This window comes from Eriocheir sinensis, chromosome 2, assembly GCF_024679095.1.
Source record: "Eriocheir sinensis breed Jianghai 21 chromosome 2, ASM2467909v1, whole genome shotgun sequence".
Classification (NCBI taxonomy): Eukaryota; Metazoa; Arthropoda; class Malacostraca; order Decapoda; family Varunidae; genus Eriocheir; species Eriocheir sinensis.
Genome location: NC_066510.1, coordinates 12,314,857 through 12,337,630, shown reverse-complemented (window position 1 = coordinate 12,337,630; position 22,774 = coordinate 12,314,857). Strand labels below are relative to the sequence as shown.

Genomic DNA, 22,774 nt, shown 5'->3' with positions numbered 1-22,774 from the left:
CGCCGGACCAATCACAGAAGCGCTGGCTCACGGGCCAATCAGAGACCTCAGATGCAAAGTTGGGCTCAGCTGCGAGCAGGGCCTCACATGCAGGGGAGGGAAGTGAATCTCATGTTGGTGTGTTATGGTGACAAGTGAGTGTGTATTTGTTTTCTGAATGAGTCTATTGTACCGCAGTCTACAATCTGTTGAGGGAGGCTGTTCCAGTCACGTATGGTGCGTGGAAAGTATGAGTGCTTGTATGCGTCAGTGTTTGTGTGATATGTTTGGTATTTATGGATGTGTGTGTTACGAGTACGTTGACTGTTTGCGTTGCGTAAATATGAATGTGGATCAATGTCAATGTGAGTTGGTGATCTTGTACATAAATGTAAGTCTGTGCTTGTCTGCGTATGTGAAGAGGTTCCATGTTTATCTTTTGTTTGATCCGTGTTGTGATTTCAGGCGTTCGAGTGTAATTGTAATGAACCTAGCCGCCTTGGTGTTGATTTGTTGTAGCCTATCAATGTTTCTGTGTGTGTGTGTGTGTGTGTGTGTAAGGATCCCACACCGAGGAGCAGTATTCCAGTGTTGGTCTCACAAGTGGGTCATACGCTATGTGTTTAATGTCAGGTGTGCAATTATGTAGATTCCTCCTCAGGCGGCAGGCCAATGTAAAGGAGATGAGCACTCCAGCCACAGGCAGCTGTAGCATATGCACCCAGCTTTACTTTTACCTATGATTTTATCATCAATATCAAGAGTGGCAATAGGATATACTATCCATGCAGTAGTGGCAGAAGCAACTGAAGAGACGAGCCCTGGATTTGTGGTTTTATTTACATAGATACATAGATATTCAGACCACACTGATCCTATGGTTCAGACAATGGGGTTTGTCCTTAAACCTAAATTAAATCATATTGAATTTAATGCCACCAAGACTTTGCATTTTGACTTTAGTGAATATCAAGTTGATGGAAGCAGTGATCGAGCTTGATTTTAAATGAATGATCATACTTTACTGTGTAGTGCGGTGACTAGGCCTCATAAGGGAGCCTCCCATAACCCACTTGATGAGTGGGGTACCTCTTTGGCCGACTCGGTAAGGATTGGCTCTCCCGTCACGCTGGTCGCGGGTTCATTCCCAGGCAGCTGGCGAATACCCTCTCCTTGTCTTGATTAATTTCTCGTGTGTTTCGATACACGCAGAGGACGTGTGGGGCCAAGAGAATAGTAGAAAAGAGAAAATCAAATCTCGGGGCATTTCAACGGGACCACTGAGGGTGAGTTTATTCCATTCTCTTGCTACAATGTTGGTGAAGAAAAATTTGATGGAGTCTGAATTTATTTGTTTACACATGTGAATGAGGGTGTCCTTCATAGATGGTTCATGTTTTTCCAATCTTTCTGTGTACAGGATTTGACAGACTGGGGACCTTCTTGGTTGCTGTTATTTTTATCATATTTGTATATATTTTTTTTCATGTGGGGACCATACCATTGCTGCATATTCCACCCTGGGGTGTATCAGAGCTTCTGTTGATTTCTTCATCACCTCATTGTCCTTGTATTTAAATACCACTTTTATGATTTAAGTTTATAATTCTTTCCCACAATCTTTTTAATGTGCTTCTCAGGTGACTACTTATCCTCTTACAAACACTCCTCGTTCTTTTTCCTATTTTCCTTTAGTGATTTGTTAATTTCCCATTGAATAGCTTGAATAGCCTTTTAGTATACTTGTACCTTTTTACAACTTCGTTGTGTAATTTTATTATTTCTGTAAGGAATGAGATTGTTACCCTGGCAGTGAGGGCACTGGTCACATGCACTAAGCATTTTGGCTACTTACATCAGTGTTCTTTCCTGGCTATCTACATACATAAAAAGCCTGAGAAAATTTCAGTTTACCATAAATCGTTTAACATAGCACAGTAACATTCAGGACTACCACTGTCCAACCAATTTATAATTTCACATACACCATATAAAGTTGAGACAGCAAATATGGCATTGAAAAAGGGCAGCATGTATTATAAGTAAAAGACTTTAAACAATACCTATATTCATGCTACCTGACAGCTGCTGTCATTAACAAAATAGTGTTAGTAATAGGTAATTTAACAAGCAGAGAATGGGCAGCAGCTATGTAATATAAAGAATAAAAAAGAGCAATATCTATGTGCACTCAACCTAAAAAATACTGTCATTGAGAAACAGTTTTATTAAAAGGTAATTTAACAATCCGAATATAGTTAGGATACACTCTACTACAGGATATGAGATTTGCTCATTTCATCCCACAAAACACAAGTATGCAGTAGTACAGATTTGAAGTCACCTGTAAAATTTGAACAGGAGAAACAAAACCTTAAAGATTATATCTGTAGAGTATAGAAAGAGCAACTGTTAAGGTCAATTACTTCACAGGGATACTACTTTAAAAAATGCTTACAACACAATTGCATTCAGTGGATATCCTCCTCCACAATGAGGGAAAGTTTACGGGGCATTAAGTGGGAGGAAAGAAAGTGGTCCATGGGGAAGGAGGCAGCTCTTTTGGGAGAGGGAGGAGTCTTAGCTCTGCAACTTCCTTCCCCACTTCCTCTTGAATTAGTCTTATCCCCTTTTCCCTTTCTTCCTCCCCAAGTATCACTGACATTTACTTTTCCTCTTTCTTCTCTTTCTTTTTCATCCACTATTTTTCCACCTTTTCCCCTTTTTGACCCACTTGTTCCTTTTCCTCTCACTTTTCCTCTTTCTTCTCTCCCTCCTTCTCTTCCCTCCCCCCATCCTCCACCTGCATCTCCTACTTCTTTCCATTCCTCACCTTTAGCTCCTGTCCTTCCTCCTCCACTCATACTCTCTCCTCTTATCTTTTCCTCTTTCTTCCCCCCTCTTACAGCCCCTACCAACTTCCCCACTGACAAGAGTACCCCATCATCTCCTCCTTCTCTCCTATTTGCCCCTCCTCCTGATACTTCACCATGCAGTATCTCATACAATTCTTCTATCCCTTCTATTCTTCCTCCTCCTCCTCTGATGCCTTCTGCTTCTTCTCTTCCCATAATTCCATATACTCTTAACCCTGCTAAGCCCCCATATCCTTCTCCTTGTGGCCTTTCTCTTCCTATAATACCATACAGTCCTTCTATACCTCCTATGTATCCTCCCCTTTCTTCTCCTCTTTTGAGTCCTGTGTCTTCTCTTCCTACCCTTTCAGACTGCAAAATGTAAGTTGCTCCCTCTAAAATGTATTCCACCTCTTCCTCCTCTTTGTCGTTGTCCTTCCTCTTTCTATCCACTTCTTCCTCTTCTTCCTCCTCCTTCTCTTGTATCCTGTAAGTTCCTACTTCCAAGACACCATTTTTGGATGCCTCCTGAAGGATATAAGTCCCCCTCCTTGGTGGTTTCATCCTTTTTGGATTCCCATCTCCTCTTTCTACCTCCTTGTTTTCCTTACTCTCTACATCCTTAAACTCAGAGGTGGAGAAGTCATCCATATCGTTCTCTTTGTCCTCCTCTTCCTTCTCATCTTCAATAAGAACGAAGCGACGCAGACCAGGGCTCCCATCAAGGTATCCAATCCCTTTAGTTGTCACCTCATCCTGATCCTGTTCGTCATGGGTACACAGGGATGACCAGGCCTCCAGTAGTACTTTTCCCCTAGTTGTCCTGGTCATGCAGTACAAGGTCATCAGTCCCACCAGCCAGGCCAAGGTCATGCACACCACCACTATGAACTGCCATGATGCTAGCCACTTGCCTGTTTTGGTGAGAGTGGTGGTGGTGGTGGTGGCCAAGGTGAAAAAATATTTAGTTGTAGGTGAGAAGGATATGCAGCTGGAGAAAAGAGAGAAAGAAGGGATTTCATAACCCCCATCTCCTCTCTCTATCTCTATCTTTATCTCTCATGATAATCTACAATTACCAGTATCTCTCAAAAGAAAAGATTGTAGTTCCTTGAAAAAGTCTGTTATAATAGGTAACCAGGTAGGCATTAACTTGTTTCATCTATTTTAAAAGTCAGTCAATGAAAGATTGAAAGTAAATACGAAATCAGGAATAGAGTGACAAAATTTTATACTCACACGCTGGAGAGGAGCAGGAAGATGATGGTAACAAAGGGGAAGGAGGATGATTAAGAGAAGAAGAAATAAGTGGATAAATCATAGAAGTAGCAGCAGCAGTGGCAGTAGTAGTAGTAATAGTAGTAGTAGAAGGTGGAGTAGTGATATTAGAGGTGATTCTTCTATTGTTGACATTCCATTTTATGCCCACTTTCCTTCCTCTTGTAGGTAAGGTGGGCTGGTATGGGTGTGGGCTCAAGGGAGAATGGACCCTCTTCACGTCCAGGTCATCTCCGTCTCTATTCTTCTGCTTATGGTAATACAGTGTCAAAGGTGAGAAAACTTCCACTGTTTGTCTTCCATCGTGATCCACTCCTCTCATTCCTCTGCTAGTGGTTTCTTCTTCCCTTGTTATTATTTGATCATCTTGCTTTCCTCTCGTGTTGATTTCATGGATGAAGGAAAGTGGAAGGGCATAGCAAAGGCATATGGAGAAAAGGAGGGAAGAAAGGAGGAACCATACAGCCACTTGAGTTCTGCTGGTCATCTTTCCTGAAATGTGAGGGTGTTTGAGAGAGAGAGAGAGAGAGAGAGAGAGAGAGAGAGAGAGAGAGAGAGAGAGATTTACATAGATTTACATAGAAAATCAGACCACACAGACCCCATGGTCCAGACTAGGTGGCCTGTCCACCTAAGTGATTCTACATTAATCAGATGGCTCCAAAACACTGCATTTCTACTCTAGTTAATATTAAGTTCAAGGAAGTGATGGTTGAGCTTGTTTTTAAAGGAGTCACTTGTGTTACACTGGACCACTGAAGGTGGAACCTTATTCCATTCTCGCACTACAACGTTGGTGAAGAAAAATTTGGTGCAGTCTGAACTTACTTGTCTACGTTTAAGTTTTATGCCATTGTTCCTCGTTCGCAAAGTGTCAACGATCACAAACAATTTTGATCTGTTTCCATTTGTGATACCATGAAGTATTTTAAAACACTCGATCAGTTTTCCTCGGAGGCGATGTTTCTCAAGAGAGAACATGTTAAGGGTGGAAAGCCTTTCTTCGTAGGATTTGTTGTGCAAGGAAGGGATCATTTTTGTTGCCCGACGCTGAACACCTTCTAATTTAGCAATGTCCTTTGCATGGTGGGGAGACCAAAACTGTACCGCATATTCCAAGTGGGATCTAACTAAACTATTGTAGAGCGGAAGTATTACATCTTTATTCTTGAATAAAAAGTTTCTTTTAATGAAGCCCAACATTCTGTTCGCTTTATTTGGTGCATCGATGCATTGCTGTGAGAATTTGAGGTTTGACGTGATTTTGACCCCCAGGTCCTTAACGCATTGAATGCATGTGAGTTTAACGCAGCGCATTTCATAATCGAACTTCTTATTTCTTGTTCCAACTTGAAGGACCTGGCACTTGTCTACATTAAAGGGCATCTCCCATCTATCTGACCAAGCTGAAATTTTGTGCAAATCCTCTTGGAGGCTATATGCCTGTCTTTGTCAGTGAGAAATGAGTCATCAATCTTTGTGTCGTCTGCAAATTTACTAATGCGATTACTGAGTCCAACATCCACATCGTTGATGTAAATAATGAAGAGCACTGGGCCGAGAACTGAGCCCTGAGGGACGCCACTAGTGACCGGTGCCCACTCTGAGTTAAATCCGTCAATCACCACTCTTTGTTGTCTGTTGCTCAACTAATTTGCGATCCATTGGTGTACTTGACCATCAATACCTGTTTGCTTTAATTTATAAAGTAATTTATGATGTGGGACTTTATCAAACGCTTTCTGGAAATCAAGATAGACTATGTCTAATGATTTGGTTACGTCATAAACTGAGAAGAGGTCGTTATAAAAGGTCAATAGGTTTGATAGGCAGGATCTTTTGTTACGGAAGAGAGAGAGAGAGAGAGCGAGTACACAGATTTACATAGATGCAAAGACCACACAGACCCTATATATGGTCCAAAATACTTGATCTGTTTTTAAATCTAAAAAAATTCAATTACCTAATGGTCAAAATATTGCATATTTGCTTTAGCAAATATATAGATGAAGGAAATGACAGTTGTTTGCTAAATTATTCCATTCCATTCTTCTACAATGTTGGTAAAGAAAAATTTGGTGCCGTCTGAGTATATATGTTTACACTGAAGTTTTGTGTCAATATTTCTTGTTTGAGATGTGTCATCGATCATAAACAATTTTGATTTGTCCACATTTGTAAAGCCATTACATTACATTTTGAAACATCTGATCAGTTTCCCATGGAGGTGACATTTCTCAAGAGAGAACATGTGGAGAGATGAGAGCCTTTTATAGTGAAGTTTGTCACACAAAAAAACACCAGACCTAATTTTTGTCCCAACTTGGAGAGTTTGAAACATATCTAAATAATCGACATCTTCCAGCTAGCATGCAGACCAACTAAAATTCTAAATAAATGTTCATGGAGGCTTTGCCTGTTTTGATTTGTAATAAAATTACAGTAAAACCCTGGTATTCAACATCCACAGGGATTCAGAGGTACTGAAGAAATGAAAATTCATGATACTTGGGGTATTCACATTCTGAATGTTCCCCATGTAATTTCATTCGACCAAACATGTTCACACAGGTACAATGCACTCAAGAGATGCCTCTCCTGCCTACAATTAAGTGTGTATATACTTAATGGAGCACTGAGGGGCTTCGGTACAATTAGACCACCACCTAACTATCCACATACAATGGAAGCCTGTGTGTTAACTAAGGAAGCAACTGGGACAGCATACTCCACCTCTAAATCAGCTGATTTGCTTATGCCCCCCCCTTCTCTCTCTCTCTCTCTCTCTCTCTCTCTCTCTCTCTCTCTCTCTCTCTCTCTCTCTCTCTCTCTCTCTCTCTCTCTCTCTCTCTCTCTCTCTCTCTCTCTCTCTCTCTCTCTCACCTTGGTTTAATTGCAAAATTAAACACTCAGTCAAGGACAGAAAATTGTCTTACAGGTTAAAGAAAGAACAAAGCACGCCCGAAAACATTAGACTTTATCTTGATGCCAGGTGACGAGTAAAAAGATTAGTATGTCAGGCAAAGCGTAGGTATGAAGAAAATATTGCAGCCAACTGTAAAAATAATCCGAAATCCTTCTTCAGTTACTTAAACAACAGAAAGGTGATCAGAAGTGGAATTGGACCTTTAACAAACGACGGTGCACTAGTGACTGACAGCCAACACATTGCAAACCTCTTAAACAGTTACTTTTCCTCGGTGTTTAATACTGTCTTCCTCCCACTACCACCAGCACCAGTACTAATGTAAATCTCGAGCATGCATTGCCTAATTTTGAAATAACAACCGATGAAGTCCTTAAAGCTCTCCAATCACTTAAAACAAATAAAAGTCCCAGACCCAAAAAGTATATCCTATACTGCTTAAAGAAACGAAGAGCGAAATACTCTCCTCCCTCACAACCGTATTCAATATGTCTTTGCGACAAGGCATCGTCCCTTCGGATTGGAAAAAGGCTTACGTGACACCGATTTTTAAGAAAGGAGACAAAAAAATACCAGGTAATTACAGACCCATTAGTCTAACTTCAGTTGTAGGTAAGCTACTTGAGAGCATAATTAGAGACAAAATTGTGAGTTACCTTGAAAGCCACTCATTAATTGGGGATTCACAACATTGCCTCCGTAACAAAAGATCCTGCCTATCAAACCTATTGACCTTTTATAACGACCTCTTCTCAGTTTATGACGTAACCAAATCATTGGACATAGTCTATCTTGATTTCCAGAAAGTGTTTGATAAAGTCCCACATCATAAATTACTTTATAAATTAAAGCAAATAGGTATTGACGGTCAAGTAAACCAATGGATCGCGAATTGGTTGAGCAACAGACAACAAAGAGTGGTGATTGACGGATTTAACTCAGATTGGGCACCGGTCACTAGTGGCATCCCTCAGGGCATGGTTCTTGGCCCAGTGCTCTTCATTATTTACATGAACGATGTGGATGTTGGACTCAATAATCGCATTAGTAAATTTGCAGACGACACAAAGATTGGTAACTCGGTTCTCACTGACGAAGACAGGTAAGGCCTCCAAGAGGATTTGCACAAAATTTCAGCTTGGTCTGATAGATGGGAGATGCCCTTTAACGTAGACAAGTGCCAGGTCCTTCAAGTTGGGACAAGAAATAAGAAGTTCGCTTACGAAATGCGCGGCGTTAAACTCACAAGCGTTCAGTGCGTTAAGGACCTGGGGGTCAAAATCGCGTCAAACCTCAAATTCTCACATCAATGTATCGATGCAGCAAATAAAGCGAACAGAATGTTGGGCTTCATTAAAAGAAACTTTTTATTCAAGAATAAAGATGTAATACTTCCGCTCTACAATAGTTTAGTTAGACCCCACTTGGAATATGCAGTACAGTTTTGGTCTCTCCACCATGCAAAGGACATTGCTGAATTAGAAGGTGTTCAGCGTCGGGCAACAAAAATGATCCCTTCCTTGCGCAACAAATCCTATGAAGAAAGGCTTTCCACCATTAACATGTTTTCTCTCGAGAAACGCTGCCTCCGAGGAAAACTGATCGAATGTTTTAAAATACTTAATGGTTTCACGAATGTAGACAGAACAAAATTGTTTATGATTGATGACACTTTGCGAACGAGGAACAATGGCATAAAACTCAAATGTAGACAAGTAAATTCAGACTGCACCAAATTTTTCTTAACCAACGTTGTAGTGCGAGAATGGAATAAGCTCCCACCTTCAGTGGTCCAGTGTAACACGATTGACTCCTTTAAAAACAAGCTCGACTGACACTTCATTGAAGTTAATATTAACTAGAGTAGAAATGCAACGTTTTAGAGCCATCTGATTAATGTAGAATCACTTAGGTTTAAGGACAGACCACCTAGTCTGAACCATGGGGTCTGTGTGGTCTGATTTTCTTTGTAAATCTCTCTCTCTCTCTCTCTCTCTCTCTCTCTCTCTCTCTCAACAGGCCCAGAATGATTTTACTGAACCCTGACACAACAAAATTCATTGTGTCAGGGTTCAGTAAAGGCATTCTGGACCCTTTGTGGTATTATAGACAATGTGGTGATGTTTTCTGGTACTACTGTTAGGAAGCTGCAAAGTCCTCTATATTATTACATGTTGAGCTTGCTTATGCCGTGAGGAGTACCACAAGAAAGAGAGAGAGGAAGGGGGACGAGGCATAATCAAATCAACTGGTTAAGGGCCAGAATTTGTTGAGGAAGGTCTGCTTTACAGTAGGAAAGGATTTTAGATTGTTCTCTAGATTCATGAGGATAAGGATGTGGTGCTGCTAGCGCTGTGGCAGAAAACAAAAGTATACAGCAGTGCACCACAGGTATTTCAAACTTTATGGCAGTTGGATTTTCCTAATTGTATTTATTTTCTTGGATTTATTTTAATTGTGGCCAGCCAAGTGTTTGCTGGATAGTCGGGATTTCCGGATACCCAGGGGCCGGGTCATCAGGGTCTTACTGTATTGAACCCTCTGTTTATGTCATTTGACATAAGTTGTGAACAGTACTGGACCAAGAACTGATCCCTGAGGGACCCCACTTGTGGCAGCTCCCGTAGACACTACCCTTTGCGTCCTGTTGCTCAGCCAGTTTGATATCCATTCATGTACTTTACCTTCAAAATGGTTGACAGGAAGGGGTTGTGGGATGTTCTAAGGATATATGGTGTGGGAGGGTGTTTGCTGGAGGGAATCTGATCCTTCTATTAGGATGCGAGTGCCTCATGTACGCATGAAGGGTGAGTTGAGTAAGAGTTTTGGTGTTGGTGTGGGTGTGAGACAGGGGTGTCTGATGTCACCATGACTTTTTAATGTTTACATAAATGGTTGTATGAGAGAAATGAAAGCCAGAGTAGGGGAGGTTGGTCCAAGGCTGAAAGTGAGAGGTACAGAGGAGTCATTGGTTGCGGGCCTGTTTGCAGATGATAGTGTTGTTGGCAGAGAATGAGGGGAAGCTGCAGAGGATAGTGGATGAGTTTGACAGGATGTGTAAGAGGAGAAAACTGAGCGTGAATGCTGGAAAGAGTAAGGTTATGGTATTTGAGAGGGCGAGGGTACAGGTCATTGATTTTGCAAAGCCACACAGAGTTAGAGCAGAGGGTACAACAAAGTGTAGGATAAGGTTAGGGGAGGAGAGAATGGAGGAGGTGACTGAGTTGAAATATTTAGGGACTGTTTTATGTAAGCATGGCAGTATGTAAGATGAGGTGAGGGAAAGAGCAGTGAAGGGCAGACAGGTGGTGGGTGCCTTGGAGAGAGTTATGAAAGGAAGAAATGTGAACATGGAGGTAAAGAGGGGAATGAGGAATAGTATTATCCTGCCAACTCTGTCATATGCGTCAGAGACGTGTACAGCAATCGAGAATACATGCAGTGGAAATGAGTTATATAAGAGGTGCATGTGGTGTGTCAGGATGGGGTGGAGAAAGTAATGAAAGCGTGTATGAGCGGTTTGGTATGGGTGTGACAGCGAAAGGAGTGGAGTGTGGAGTGGTGGAGTGGGTGAAGCGTGGTGCACTGAGGTGGTTTGGCCACATGATGAGAATGGGGGAGAATGAATTCGTGAAGAGAGTATATGAGGGAAGGATTGAGGGAGGGGATGTTAGGGGAAGACCACCTGTGAAGTGGATCAATAGGGTGAGTGAGTATTGGAGCGAGAGAGTTGGAAGTAGTGGGATTGAATGTGCTGAGAGGGAGTGCCAGAACAGGGAGAGATGGAGACACTTCTGCCATGGCCACCTCCTGGAGGGAAGTTCCCGCGAGGGAGCAAGGCGTCAGAGATATAGATAGATAGATACTTTACCTTTAATTTCTAGTTATTTGATTTTGTAATGTAATTCATTGTGTGGGACTTCATTAAATTTTGTCATTTAATGCCTTTTGAAAATCCAGATAAACAGCATCCAGTGATTTGGTTACGTTGTGAACTAAAGATAGGTTGTTTTTATAAATGGTCACGCGTTAGACAAACAGGATTTCTTAGTTTGGAACCTGTGTTGTGAATCCATAATTAGTGAGTGAATTCCATTGTAATATATTTTTTGTCTCTGATCTCTCGAGTAGCTTACCTACTACATATTGAGGTTTGACTGATGGGCCTGTAATTACCCAGTATTATTCTCTTTTTTTTTTTTTTAATTCAGTGTAACATTAGCTATTTTTCAGTCAGAAAGGACCATGACTTTTTGCAAAGATATATTAAATAAGGATGTGAGAGAATTGAGGCTGTTTTTTTTGTTTATTTAAGTACTATAGGAGAGAGAGAGAGAGAGAGAGAGAGAGAGAGAGAGAGAGAGAGAGAGAGAGAGAGAGAGAGAGAGAGAGAGAGAGAGATTTATGTAGATATTCAGACCACACAGACCCTAGCTATGGTCCAGATTAGGTAGTAGGGATCGACAGATCCGTGACCACTTTCCTGGAACCTCAGGGTTGTCTTCTTGGGTCAATTTAGAAAAAATATAGACCCCATGTCTTTTGAGTTAGGTGGGGGAACACTCTGAAAAAATGCATTTTTTAAAATTCACACAAAAAACACCTCCGAGACCCTAGCATGCCTATGTCTTTGGATCTACATATGCTAGAGAGACAAATAAAATGTCATTTCCCACTATTTCTGACATGGGAATGATGATTGAAATCATTGCAAATTGATTTGAGACATATTTATCATGATAATTTGGCATGGCAACCTCTCAGGATCATAGCGAAGGCTTGTGTTGGCCATATACTTAAAACTTTGGAAATATATGGGTAAAATGAACAAGTAGGGTGTCTTTTCCCACTAACTTTGACATGAGAATTACATTGGAATGCATATTTAAGTAATTTGAGGTACCCTGGTACCTCTAATATAACATGGCCCCCTGTATCTATGTGAACCGATTTACAATAATATAGATAGGAATCAGTCGAAGAAGGCTCTCACACTTATATTCACATGAACATACATATAGAGTGGGAGCCAGGGGGGGCAACCTAGCTGGAAAGGTAACAAATTCTAACCCTCATAGCAATGGTCCTTGTGTCTACCCATGCATGAAAATTGAAGTCTGCTGGGCCTGCAGTGGTGGACAAGGTCATGAGGTCATGTCAAAATTGTAGCCCCATAGCATTTATTAAGACCCTGACTTTGGTCCTGATCTGAACATCACGGTAGGGATGACAGGATGGTCGCAAATGACTCCAATGGACAAGACAAACAACTTATATTCCAACAACATTTGGCTAATTTCAACGGTTAATTTGGTCTGTAAAAATGGTCATAGCTATCTAATTGCCATAAAAAGATGCCATTTGCACTATATTTCTGAACTATGACCATTTTTACAGACCAAACCGTTAAAGTTAGCCAAATGTTGTCAGAATGTAAGTTGTTTGTCTTGTCCAATGGAGTCATTAGCGACCATCCTGCCATCTCTACTGTGATGTTCAGATCAGGACCAAAGTCAGGGTCTTAATAAATGATGGGGCTACACCTTTGACATGACCTCATGACCTTGTCCACCACTGCAGGCCCGGCAGACTTCAATTTTCATGCATGGGCAGACACAAGGACCATTGCTATGTGGGTTAGAATTTGTTACCTTTCCAGCTAAGTTGACCCCCCTGGCTCCCGGTCTAATACTTAGATATCATCATCAGAGCTGTCAGATGGTTCACTCTCAGAGTCAGAGTCATCACTGCGTTCGTTTGGATTGTCTTGTGTAGCTGGCGCAAGTAGCTGCAGCGATGGAGGCGTCGGTGGCATAGTGTAGTGTACAGGCAAGCACAGTTCCATTTTCAATATGCCATCCATGTCCAATGGGTGATGGGTGATCTCTGAGATCATAGTGGATTTGTATATATGCTAGATAGTCGACTCTCAGCAGATGTTGGTTCAGAGTGTCATTGTCAGGTGCAAGGTCTTCTTTTGTGCCCTCCACTTCACTGTTTGCGCTTCACCCAAGCTAGAACTCTTGGTATCACCATACACATATTTGAGGACAAACTTTTTGAGATTAGAGATGGTTTCCTGAATGGCTGGGAGATGTTTACCACAGTCTGATAGTAACTGTTGGGCTTCTTGAGATTGTTTTACCTTTTCATATACTGTTTTCTTCCCGATGCCATAGAAACCGGAGGTGTGGTCTCCACCAGTCAGAACATGCATCGGAATTATGCACTGACTGATGATTTCTGAACACAAACCTTGGGCATTAATAAGCTCTTTTTTCCTTCGTATGAGTGAGAATCCCTCCTCCTGGTGAGCAACACATGCGGCTTGGACATAATTGTCCGTGTCCTCATTGTCCAACACAACCGGAGCAATGTAGCCCTTTGACCGCAGAATCTTGTATGCAGTGAACATAGCGGTATTAGCCTCTGCACGAGTAATTCTGAAATCAGTCACTGCTTTTCCTGACTTCATATCAATTGCTGTTCCATCGACAACACAGTACAAGATTTTAGTATCGGTTGACTGAGCTGCTTCACCAAAGGCCTTTTGTAGGAAAACCTGAAGACGAACTTTATTTGCTGGCTTGCTCATCAAGTCATTAAAGTCTCTGTTTGATGGGAATTTGTATGTTGCCTTGATGTATACATTGTTATCATGCTGTTCTTGGCAAAGCTGCCTTTCACTGTCCTTGATCGTGTACTCACTGTCATAACGATCATTTATGCAGATGATCCTTTCAGCTGCCTTGTGTCTCTCTTTAATAATATTTACAACTTTGAGCAAAAAGTTGCTCCAAGTGTATGGAGAACCATCTGATTTTTCTCAGTCTTCCTTAGATGGCAGACTAATGCGCCAGATGAACCCCATGTCAATTATCAATGTGTAAGTCTGTGGTTCTGGTTTGGCTGCAAAGATGAGCTTCTGTTGCAACTTGCTCTTTTGCATCTTGCGCATTGTCCCATTGGCATTGTACATGGAGAGACATTAAGTTGTCACACGGTGTTTCATAATTTGCTCTAATTTCAGGCCTCCACTGTTATCAACTAGTTCTAGAACTGAGCTCAATGCCCTTGCTTCCATCTCCTCACTCATCCATCCATCCGGAGTGCCAGTCAAGTGACGTCGGCGACCATGGATCTCCATCTCCCCCTGTCGTCAGCCAGTCTGATCAGGTCAACGGTCCCTCGTCCACCACCAAGGTGTTGCAGAATCGTGTCCATAAATTTGAGTCGTTGTTTCCCTCTCGCTCGTCTCCCCTCTATTCTTCCCAATAGACAGTGCTTCTCAAAGTTGTCTCCCCTGAGGATGTGTCCCACAAATCCCAGCTGCCTCCTCCTCACATTCCCCAATAGACATCTCTCTGTACCGGCCCTTCTCAAAACTTCCTCATTTGTAACTCTCGCCGTCCATGGGATTCTCATCATTCTTCGCAGGAACTACATCTCTACTGCCTCCAGTCTTTTTGCCATATTTTTCTTAAGTGTCCATGCTTCACATCCATAAGTCAATGTTGACCATACATAGCATTTTAACATTCTCAATCTTAGTTTCATATTCATAGATACATTTGTCAGAATTTTCTTCATTTTAGCAAAATTTAGGCAATGGTAATTCTAGTTTTTATATCCTTTTCACAGTCAACTTTTTCAGATATAATGCTTCCTAGATATTTAAATTCTCTCACTTGATGGATACCTCTCCCTTGAATTTGAATATTAACAACCAGTCTCTCTTGTCTTTTAGTTATTCCCATGACCTCTGTCTTGTTGATGTTTATCCTCAATCATTTTCTTTCACATGATTCCACAAGCCTGTCAACCAATCTTTGTAATTTCTCCTCAGAGTCTGCTATTAACACGGTGTCATCTGCATACTGCAGGTTGTTCACATTCCTTCCTCCTATTCTAATACCCTCCTCATTTTCCAGTTCTTCAATACATTTTTGTCCATATAATAATACTCATACCTTTGATATTTAGCTTTGGGTCAGTTGTTCTCTCTTGGTTTGAGAAGTTCTTTCTAGTACTCTTTTGTTGTCTCTCATAGAGGGACTTCTCTTTTGAGTAAACTCTTTCATTCAGGAACTTCTTTACCTTGTCCACACCATTTTCTTTGGCAGACATGAAGTCTTTGACCAGGTTGATTGATGCTGGTGAGCCAGACTGAAGTGAGAGCAGCAACTGGTCATTTTCCTCAAAAGGATCACAGGCAAATTTAGTCAGGCATGCATTAATGTCTTGAACAGCTTGCTTATTAATTTTCATGTTTCGTTTTGTTGAGTCTGCATGTTTCTGCTTTGCACGTTGGTGAAGAGCAGCCCTCATTCGATTTACATTGTTTACATTCTGAACATCCACAAGAAGCTGCTTCTCATTCTGCAGGATATATTTACATAGATTTACATAGAAAATCAGACCACACAGACCCCATGGTCCAGACTAGGTGGTCTGTCCTTAAACCTAAGTGATTTTACATTAATCAGAAGGCTCCAAAACGTTGCATTTCAACTATAGTTGATATTAAGCTGAAGGAAATGACGGTAGAGCTTGTTTTTGAAGGAGTCAGACGTGTTACATTGGACCACTGACGGTGGGAACTTATTCCATTCTCGCACTACAACGTTGGTGAAGAAAAATTTGGTACAGTCTGAATTTACTTGTCTACATTTGAGTTTTACGCCATTGTTCCTCGTACAGAAAGTGTCATCGATCATAAACAATGTTGATCTGTCTACATTCGTGAAACCATTAAGTATTTTAAAACATTCGATCAGTTTTCCTCGGAGGTGACGTTTCTCAAGAGAAAACATGTTAAGGGTGGAAAACCTTTCTTCATAAGATTTGTTGCCCAAGGAAGGGATCATTTTTGTTGCCCGACGCTGAACACCTTCTAATTTAGCAATGTCCTTTGCATGGTGGGGAGACCAAAACTGTACTGCATATTCCAAGTGGGGTCTGACTAAACTATTGTATAGTGGAAGTATTACATCTTTATTCTTGAATAAAAGGTTTCTTTTAATGAAGGCCAACATTCTGTTCGCTTTATTTGCTGCATCGATGCATTGCTGTGAGAATTTGAGGTTTGATGCGATTTTGACCCCCAAGTCCTTAACGCATTGAACGCTTTTGAGTTTAACGCCGCGCATTTCGTAATCGAACTTCTTATTCCTTGTTCCAACTTGAAGGACCTGGCACTTGTCTATGTTAAAGGGCATCTCCCATCTATCCGACCAAGCTGAAATTTTGTGCTAATCCTCTTGGAGGTTTTGCCTGTCTTCATCAGTGTGAACCGAGTTACCAATCTTTGTGTCGTCTGCAAATTTACTAATGCGATTATTGAGTCCAACATCCATGTCGTTGATGTAAATAATGAAGAGCACTGGGCTAAGAACCGAGCCCTGAGGGACGCCACCACTCTTTGTTGTCTGTTGCTTAGCCAATTCGTGATCCATTGGTGTACTTGACTGTCAGTACCTATTTGCTTTAATTTGTAAAATAATTTATGATGGACTTTATCAAACGCTGGCTGTCTATCCTGCAGAATGAGAAGCAGCTTCTTGTGTATGTTCAGAATGTAAACAATGTAAATCAAATAAGAGCTGCTCTTCACCAACATGCAAAGCAGAGAAGGAGAAAGCAGAAACATGCTGACTCAACAAAACGAAACATGAAAATTAATGCCGAGCCTTCGCTATGATCCTGAAAGGTTGCCATGCCAAATTATCATGATAAATGTCTCAAATCAATTTGCAATGGTTTCAATCATCATTCCCATGTCAGAAATAGTGGGAAATGACACTTCATTTGTCTCTCTAGCATATGTAGATCCAAAGATATAGGCATGCTAGGGTCTCGGAGGTGTTTTTTTGTGTAAGTTTTTAAAAACGCGTTTTTTCAGAGTGTTCCCCCACCTAACTCAAAAGACATGGGGTCTATTTTTTTTCTAAATTGACCCAAGAAGACAACCCAATTGAGTTTTGGAGGTTCTAGGAAAGTGGTCACAGATCTGTCGATTGTTACCCTACTAAGGTGGTCTGCCCTTGAACCTAATTAAGTGAAATCATATTAAATTAAATGCCACAAAGACTTTGCATTTTGACTGTAATGAATATCAAGTTGAAGGAAGTGGTGGTCAAGCTTGTTTTTAAATGAATTAATCATACTGCACTGGACCACTGAAGGTAGGAGTTTATTCCTCATGCTACAATGTTGGTGAAGAAAAGTTTGGTACAGTTTGAATATATTTGTTTACATTAAAGTTTTGTGCCATTATTTCTTGTTCTGAACATGTCACCAATCAAAAACAATTTGGATTTGTCCACAATTGTAAAACCATTGAGTATTTTTCAACATATAATCAGTTTTCCTTGGAGGTGATGTTTTCAAGAGAGAATAACAGCTTAATGGATGAGAGGCATAAGGTTTGTTGCACATGGAAGAAATCATTTTTGTTGCTCTACCTTGCACACCTAATTTAGCAATGTCCTTTGCATGGTGGGGAAACCACAACTGTACTGCATATTCCAAATGGGGGCTGACTATATTATTGTACAGTGGAAGTATTACATCTTTATTATTGAAAGGGAAGTTTCTCTTAATGAAGCCCAGTATTCTGTTTGCTTTGTTTGCTGCAGCAATGCATTGCTGTGAGAATTTGAGGTTTGACGTGATATTGACACCCAGGTCCTTGACACACTGAACGCTTTTGAGTGTCACGCCACGCACTTTAATCAAGGAAGATTCACATCCAGTTATCACAGTATTACTACATTCCCAAATTCATGATTACAAGTGTAGCAGAATCTGCATAAATACCTTAAAACACAGGCAAATTCCAGGTGAGGTCTGCAATAAGACACACATGAGTGGCTCCTTGTGAGTGTACTGGTATGTGTGGGGAGGGAGAGCATCTGAGTGTGTGTGTGTGTGTGTGTGTGTGTGTGAGGGGACAGACGGCTTGTCTTATCAATCTTCCTCTCTTGTATCATTATCTCTCTCTCTCTCTTCTTTTATCTCTAATCAGCAATTAGGGCTTTCTAGTTCACTTTGAAGTCAATGTTTGTAAGATTACATGATAACTTTGTCATATTTTTTTCTTCTTCTCTTTCTTCTTCTTGTTATTATTAATATTATCTACTTATTACTATATCATTATTATTACTGTATTATTATTATTATTATTATTATTATTATTATTATTATTATTATTATTATTATTATTATTATTATTATTATTATTATTATTATTATTACGGCAGTATTAATTATTCATATTATACTGATTATCATTGTAATATTAATTCATCATACCAGTAATTATTTTTCGCTTGATTATCATTTGTTGTTGTGGTTATTGTACTTTTTTTGTATATATTTTTTATTATTCCTCCTCTTCCTTTTCTTCCTCTTCTTTCTCTGTCTCCTCCTCCTCTTCATCCTCTCTCTCTCTCTCTCTCTCTCTCTCTCTCTCTCTCTCTCTCTCTCTCTCTCTCTCTCTCTCTCTCTCTCTCTCTCTCTCTCTCTCTCTCTCTCTCTCTCTCTCTCTCTCTCTCTCTCTCTCTCTCTCTCTCTCTCTCTCTCTCTCTCTCTCTCTCTGTATATATATATATATATATATATATATATATATATATATATATATATATATATATACACACACACACACACACACACAGTGGTGGGCACTGCTAACTGAAAAGTTTGGTAATCCAGTATCTAAAAAGTTAGCTTCGCTTACACTAAACTACTAAACTGGTAAATAAATTAGTGGAAGTTAACGCTAACAGCTAACCACTAACTTTTTATATGGATTTAGCTTCAGTTTAGTATTTTAGCTCTAAACCCTTAAAATCAGACCTAGTGACCTGAAATTTCAATATATTGTAGCTTAGACATGGAGCTTTCCAGTAAGGTATAGCATGCCAGAATCAGAAGAGAAGAGAAAAGAAGCCATCACTTTATCCTAAATCTGTATAATTTACCCAAGATTTCCCGCCAATTTACGCATTTTTTACTTTTTTCCATAACTGACACTTTTATTTTTGTTATTTTAAGTTTATTCTTGTCAGTTGGAAAATATTGAATTCTTGTTATTAAATCCCGAGTTCAGAGTTGGAAATGGAGGGTGCTTTACCCAAAAATACCAAATATTTTCCCTAATAATTGCCCAATTACCCTACCTTAAGGTGTAACTTACCCAAAAGTGAAACCTTCCCATCTCTGTGGAATTTTCTATTTGTGATGCGTCATGTCAGCATTCAATTTTTCGGATTTTGGAGGTTTCCAGATCTTGGAATTTCAGATAAAAGATTCTCAACCTGTATTTGTATTTCCTCTTCCATAATATCAGGTAAAATTAAATAGGTTTATCCTGCACCACTCAACACTTTATACAGAAAATGTCATATTGATTATTTATTATATATAACCATTATATAAAGGGCCTAAAACATACACTGCACTGCCTGATCACAAAACTAAATACGTTATTTTGATATTTGAAATGTTTCCAAACAGGTAAAGTCATCCAACATTAAAATCTTTTATATTCACCCAACTGTAATGTAACAGAATACATAACTTGTATTTTCCTTTTCCTCTTAACTCAAATGCAGATGGTACATATAATAAAATAGTTCACATTTTTGGAGTTAAGTAGTTTGCTACCCAAAACTATGTAAAATATGTTCCAGAGTTTACCAGTGAAAGGGATGAAGGAATATAGATTATATTATGGCTAACTTTTGCATTAAGAATTTGGACAGCATAGGGATAAGCATTTCATTTTTATTCACTCTGCTGCACCTCACTTCTGTATTACAATACTAATCTGTACATCCCCTACCCTTGTATCCACATCATCCATCAATATAACCCTCTTCCCTTTGTCAAAACTCATCAGACAAATAATTATTCAACTCTTGCCAAAACTTTTGTAAATTATGTTCACCTTCCTCTTTTGTCAACAGAATCTTGCCTGGGACCTTGCAAGGATTACTGCATTGTCAACATAATCAAGGTCATTTACCCTGGAATTGCCAACCAATGATCCACAACTCTGCTTAGTACAAAATTCATACAAGTGTTGAAAAGTAATGGGGCAAGGATACAGTCCTGCCTCACTCCTGCATTCCCTGGAAAGAAGCTGGACACTTCCTCACCACACCTCACAGTACTCTCAGTCCCAGAATACAGGCCAGTCAGTAGACCAATGATCCTTGCAGGATTCCCATTGAGTCGCAGGAGATCCCAGAGTGCCTCATGATGCACTGAGTCAAACACCTTCTTGAGATTGAGGTAGACTGCAAACTTCCAGTTGAAACTCGCATTAGCGCTCCACCAGTACATGAAGTGCTAGGATACAGTCAGTTGTCAACCAGTGGTAAACCCAATTGCCATATTGCAGTCAAGACTGCATGCAACCTGCGGCTCATGGCGTCACCTCCAGCTTTGAGCAGCTCCACACTCATGTTACAGATATAGGTGCCTTTCTGCCTCTTACCTGTGGCACAGCCTCTGTGACCTTGTCAAGAGAGGAACATCAACAGCTCTCTCCTGAATTTTGCAAAATCCAGAAGGTTGAGAATTGCGGGTTCCTGGTACCAGAGACCAGAGCTGCACCGTTGGACTTGGTACAGCGATGCCAGAGGGGTAGCTAAGGAGATCAACCACATTCTCGTAAGTACTCGTTAGAGGATCCTTCAGAACTGCAGGGCTTACCAGAGTGCGGAGTTTTTTGCAACTGACCACAGGCTTGTTGTTGCAACACTCAAGCATCATGTCAGGTCAAGAAAAATCTCGAGATGCAACACTACTGTGTTCCATCTCGAGAGGCTGGAGGACCTGGGATGTGCTCAGGAGTATGCAGTGACAGTCTCAAATCGGTTTGAAGTGTTCGGCACCCTGGAGGACCCTGTAGAACTGTGGGGTACCTTCAAACATGAGACTCTGCAAGCTGCCAAGGAGTGCATTGGAGAGCGCCCAAGATCTAGGAGTGGCTTTGCCTCGGTGGAGACACTGGAGAATATTGAGGAGAGTCGCGCTGCCAGACTTGCTGGGAACCGGGACCAATACAGGGCTCTGTCACGTAGGACTAGAGCTCTCCTGAGGAGAGACAAGAAGAGGTATGTCAGGGGTCTCGCCAAGGAGGTCGAGGGCCATTTAACCCTTTCATGGCTAAACGCTCGCAGCGAGCATTAGGGGTATTTGCTGGTGGTGCTAAACGCTCGCTGCGAGCTCCAGCCGCACTCAAATCTCCCGCGTATGAGTGTTCCAACAATATTTCTCACAACACAGGATTGCCAATTGAGTGGGTTCTCCACTAAATTTGGTGGAAAATCATGTCAGCCCAGCGCGGAAAATCTATGGACGAGCAACTGGTGGATGTTGTCCAATACAGCAGCATTTTTGCATAGCTTCACTTATCACATGACTGATATTTTGACCAAATAGTTGTGAATTTTGCAGTTGGCAATACTGCCCTGCCAGCACCCCATCATCAAGAGATCTACAGTAGTTGCCTTACGGCTGACCGTCGTGCACGTATAAATGTACGTCTTCACAGGCAACACCCCCTGAACGTGCCTGTACTCACGCAGGAGAGGCTTACATTACCGAATCGGATAGGTCTTGGCCTCCTCTTTCCAATGGTGTTTTTGTTTATTAGCTGTGATGAATAGTTTTTGAGATACAGAGGTTAAAAGAGAGAGCACTAGCGTCACTTGCTGGTGGTGCTAAAAGCTCGCTGCGAGCGCCAGTCGCACTCAGAACAAAAAACACCCCCTGAACGTGCCTGTACATTTGCAGGAGAAGCTTACATAACCAAATCATATAGATCTTGGCCTCCTCTTTCCAATGATGTTTACGTGATGTTTTTGTGATGAATAGTTTTTGAAATATAGCGGTTAAAAGAGATCCCCTTCCCCCGCTGGGGTGCCTGAGCGCGCCTGAGGGGATAGTCTCGTTGTGAGCGCTTAGCAATGAAAGGGTTAGATGAGAATTACCTCTGACCTGCCTACCGAGCCCTGAAGAAATGTTGGACATGGATGGGCAGAGGGCTCGTTGGGCTGAGTACTTTGAGCAGCTGTACATGGCGGAGCCTCCATGTGGGCAGCTTTCAGTTGCTGGGTTGCAGGTGGCAGATGCTGATCCACCCATTGATGAAAGCCCACCCTCTCTGGGCGCGGTCAGAGAGGCTGTGGCCAAGATGAGGGGTGGGAAGGCACCTGGCGCCTGTAACACCAGTGCAGAGCTGCTCAAAGCTGAAGGTGAGGCCATGATCCGGGGGTTGCATGTGGTATTGACTGCCGTATGGCAGTCCGGTACCATTCCTCCTGAGTGGAAGAGGGGGTTGGTCGTCCCTATCTGGAAAGGGAAAGGGGACCGCCAGGACTGCAACAACTACCGTGGTATTACACTGCTCAGTGTGCCAGGCAAGGTGCTTGCCCACCTATTGCTGATGGGAATTTGCAGCCAGCTGCTGAAGCTGCAGAGACCTGAACAGTCTGGGTTCACGCCTGGTAAGTCAACAACTGACCGTATCCTAGTGCTTCGCGTACTGGTGGAGCGCCGACGTGAGTTTTGACAGGGGATGCTTGCAGCCTATGTTGGAGCGCCGACGTGAGTTTTGACAGGGGATGCTTGCAGCCTATGTTGGTCTCAAGAAGGCGTTTGACGCAGTGCATTGTGAGGCACTCTGGGATCTTCTGCGACTCCGTGGGATTCCTGCGAGGAC

General features: G+C 41.4%; 1 protein-coding gene across 1 annotated transcript; it reads right to left on the bottom strand.

Moving 5' to 3' along the window:
• Positions 1–801: 801 nt before the first annotated feature.
• Positions 802–18,008, bottom strand: LOC126999359 (keratin, type I cytoskeletal 9-like). Its single transcript, XM_050861904.1, has 3 exons — positions 17,857–18,008; positions 4,074–4,604; positions 802–3,748 (listed from the first exon to the last, which is right to left on the bottom strand). Exons 2-3 carry the CDS (start codon positions 4,597–4,599, stop codon positions 2,451–2,453), a joined length of 1,824 nt encoding a protein of 607 aa, XP_050717861.1. The 5' UTR covers positions 4,600–4,604; positions 17,857–18,008; the 3' UTR covers positions 802–2,450.
• Between the last annotated feature and the right edge of the window lie 4,766 nt (positions 18,009–22,774).

Coding starts and splice junctions, on each gene's coding strand:
- LOC126999359 (XM_050861904.1), bottom strand. CDS start 4,599: ATGACCAGCAGAACTCAAGTGGCTGTATGGTTCCTCCTTTCTTCCCTC. Junction 3,749..4,073: donor TTCCTGCTCCTCTCCAGCGT/GTGAGTATAAAA, acceptor TCACCAAAACAG/GCAAGTGGCTAGCATCATGG.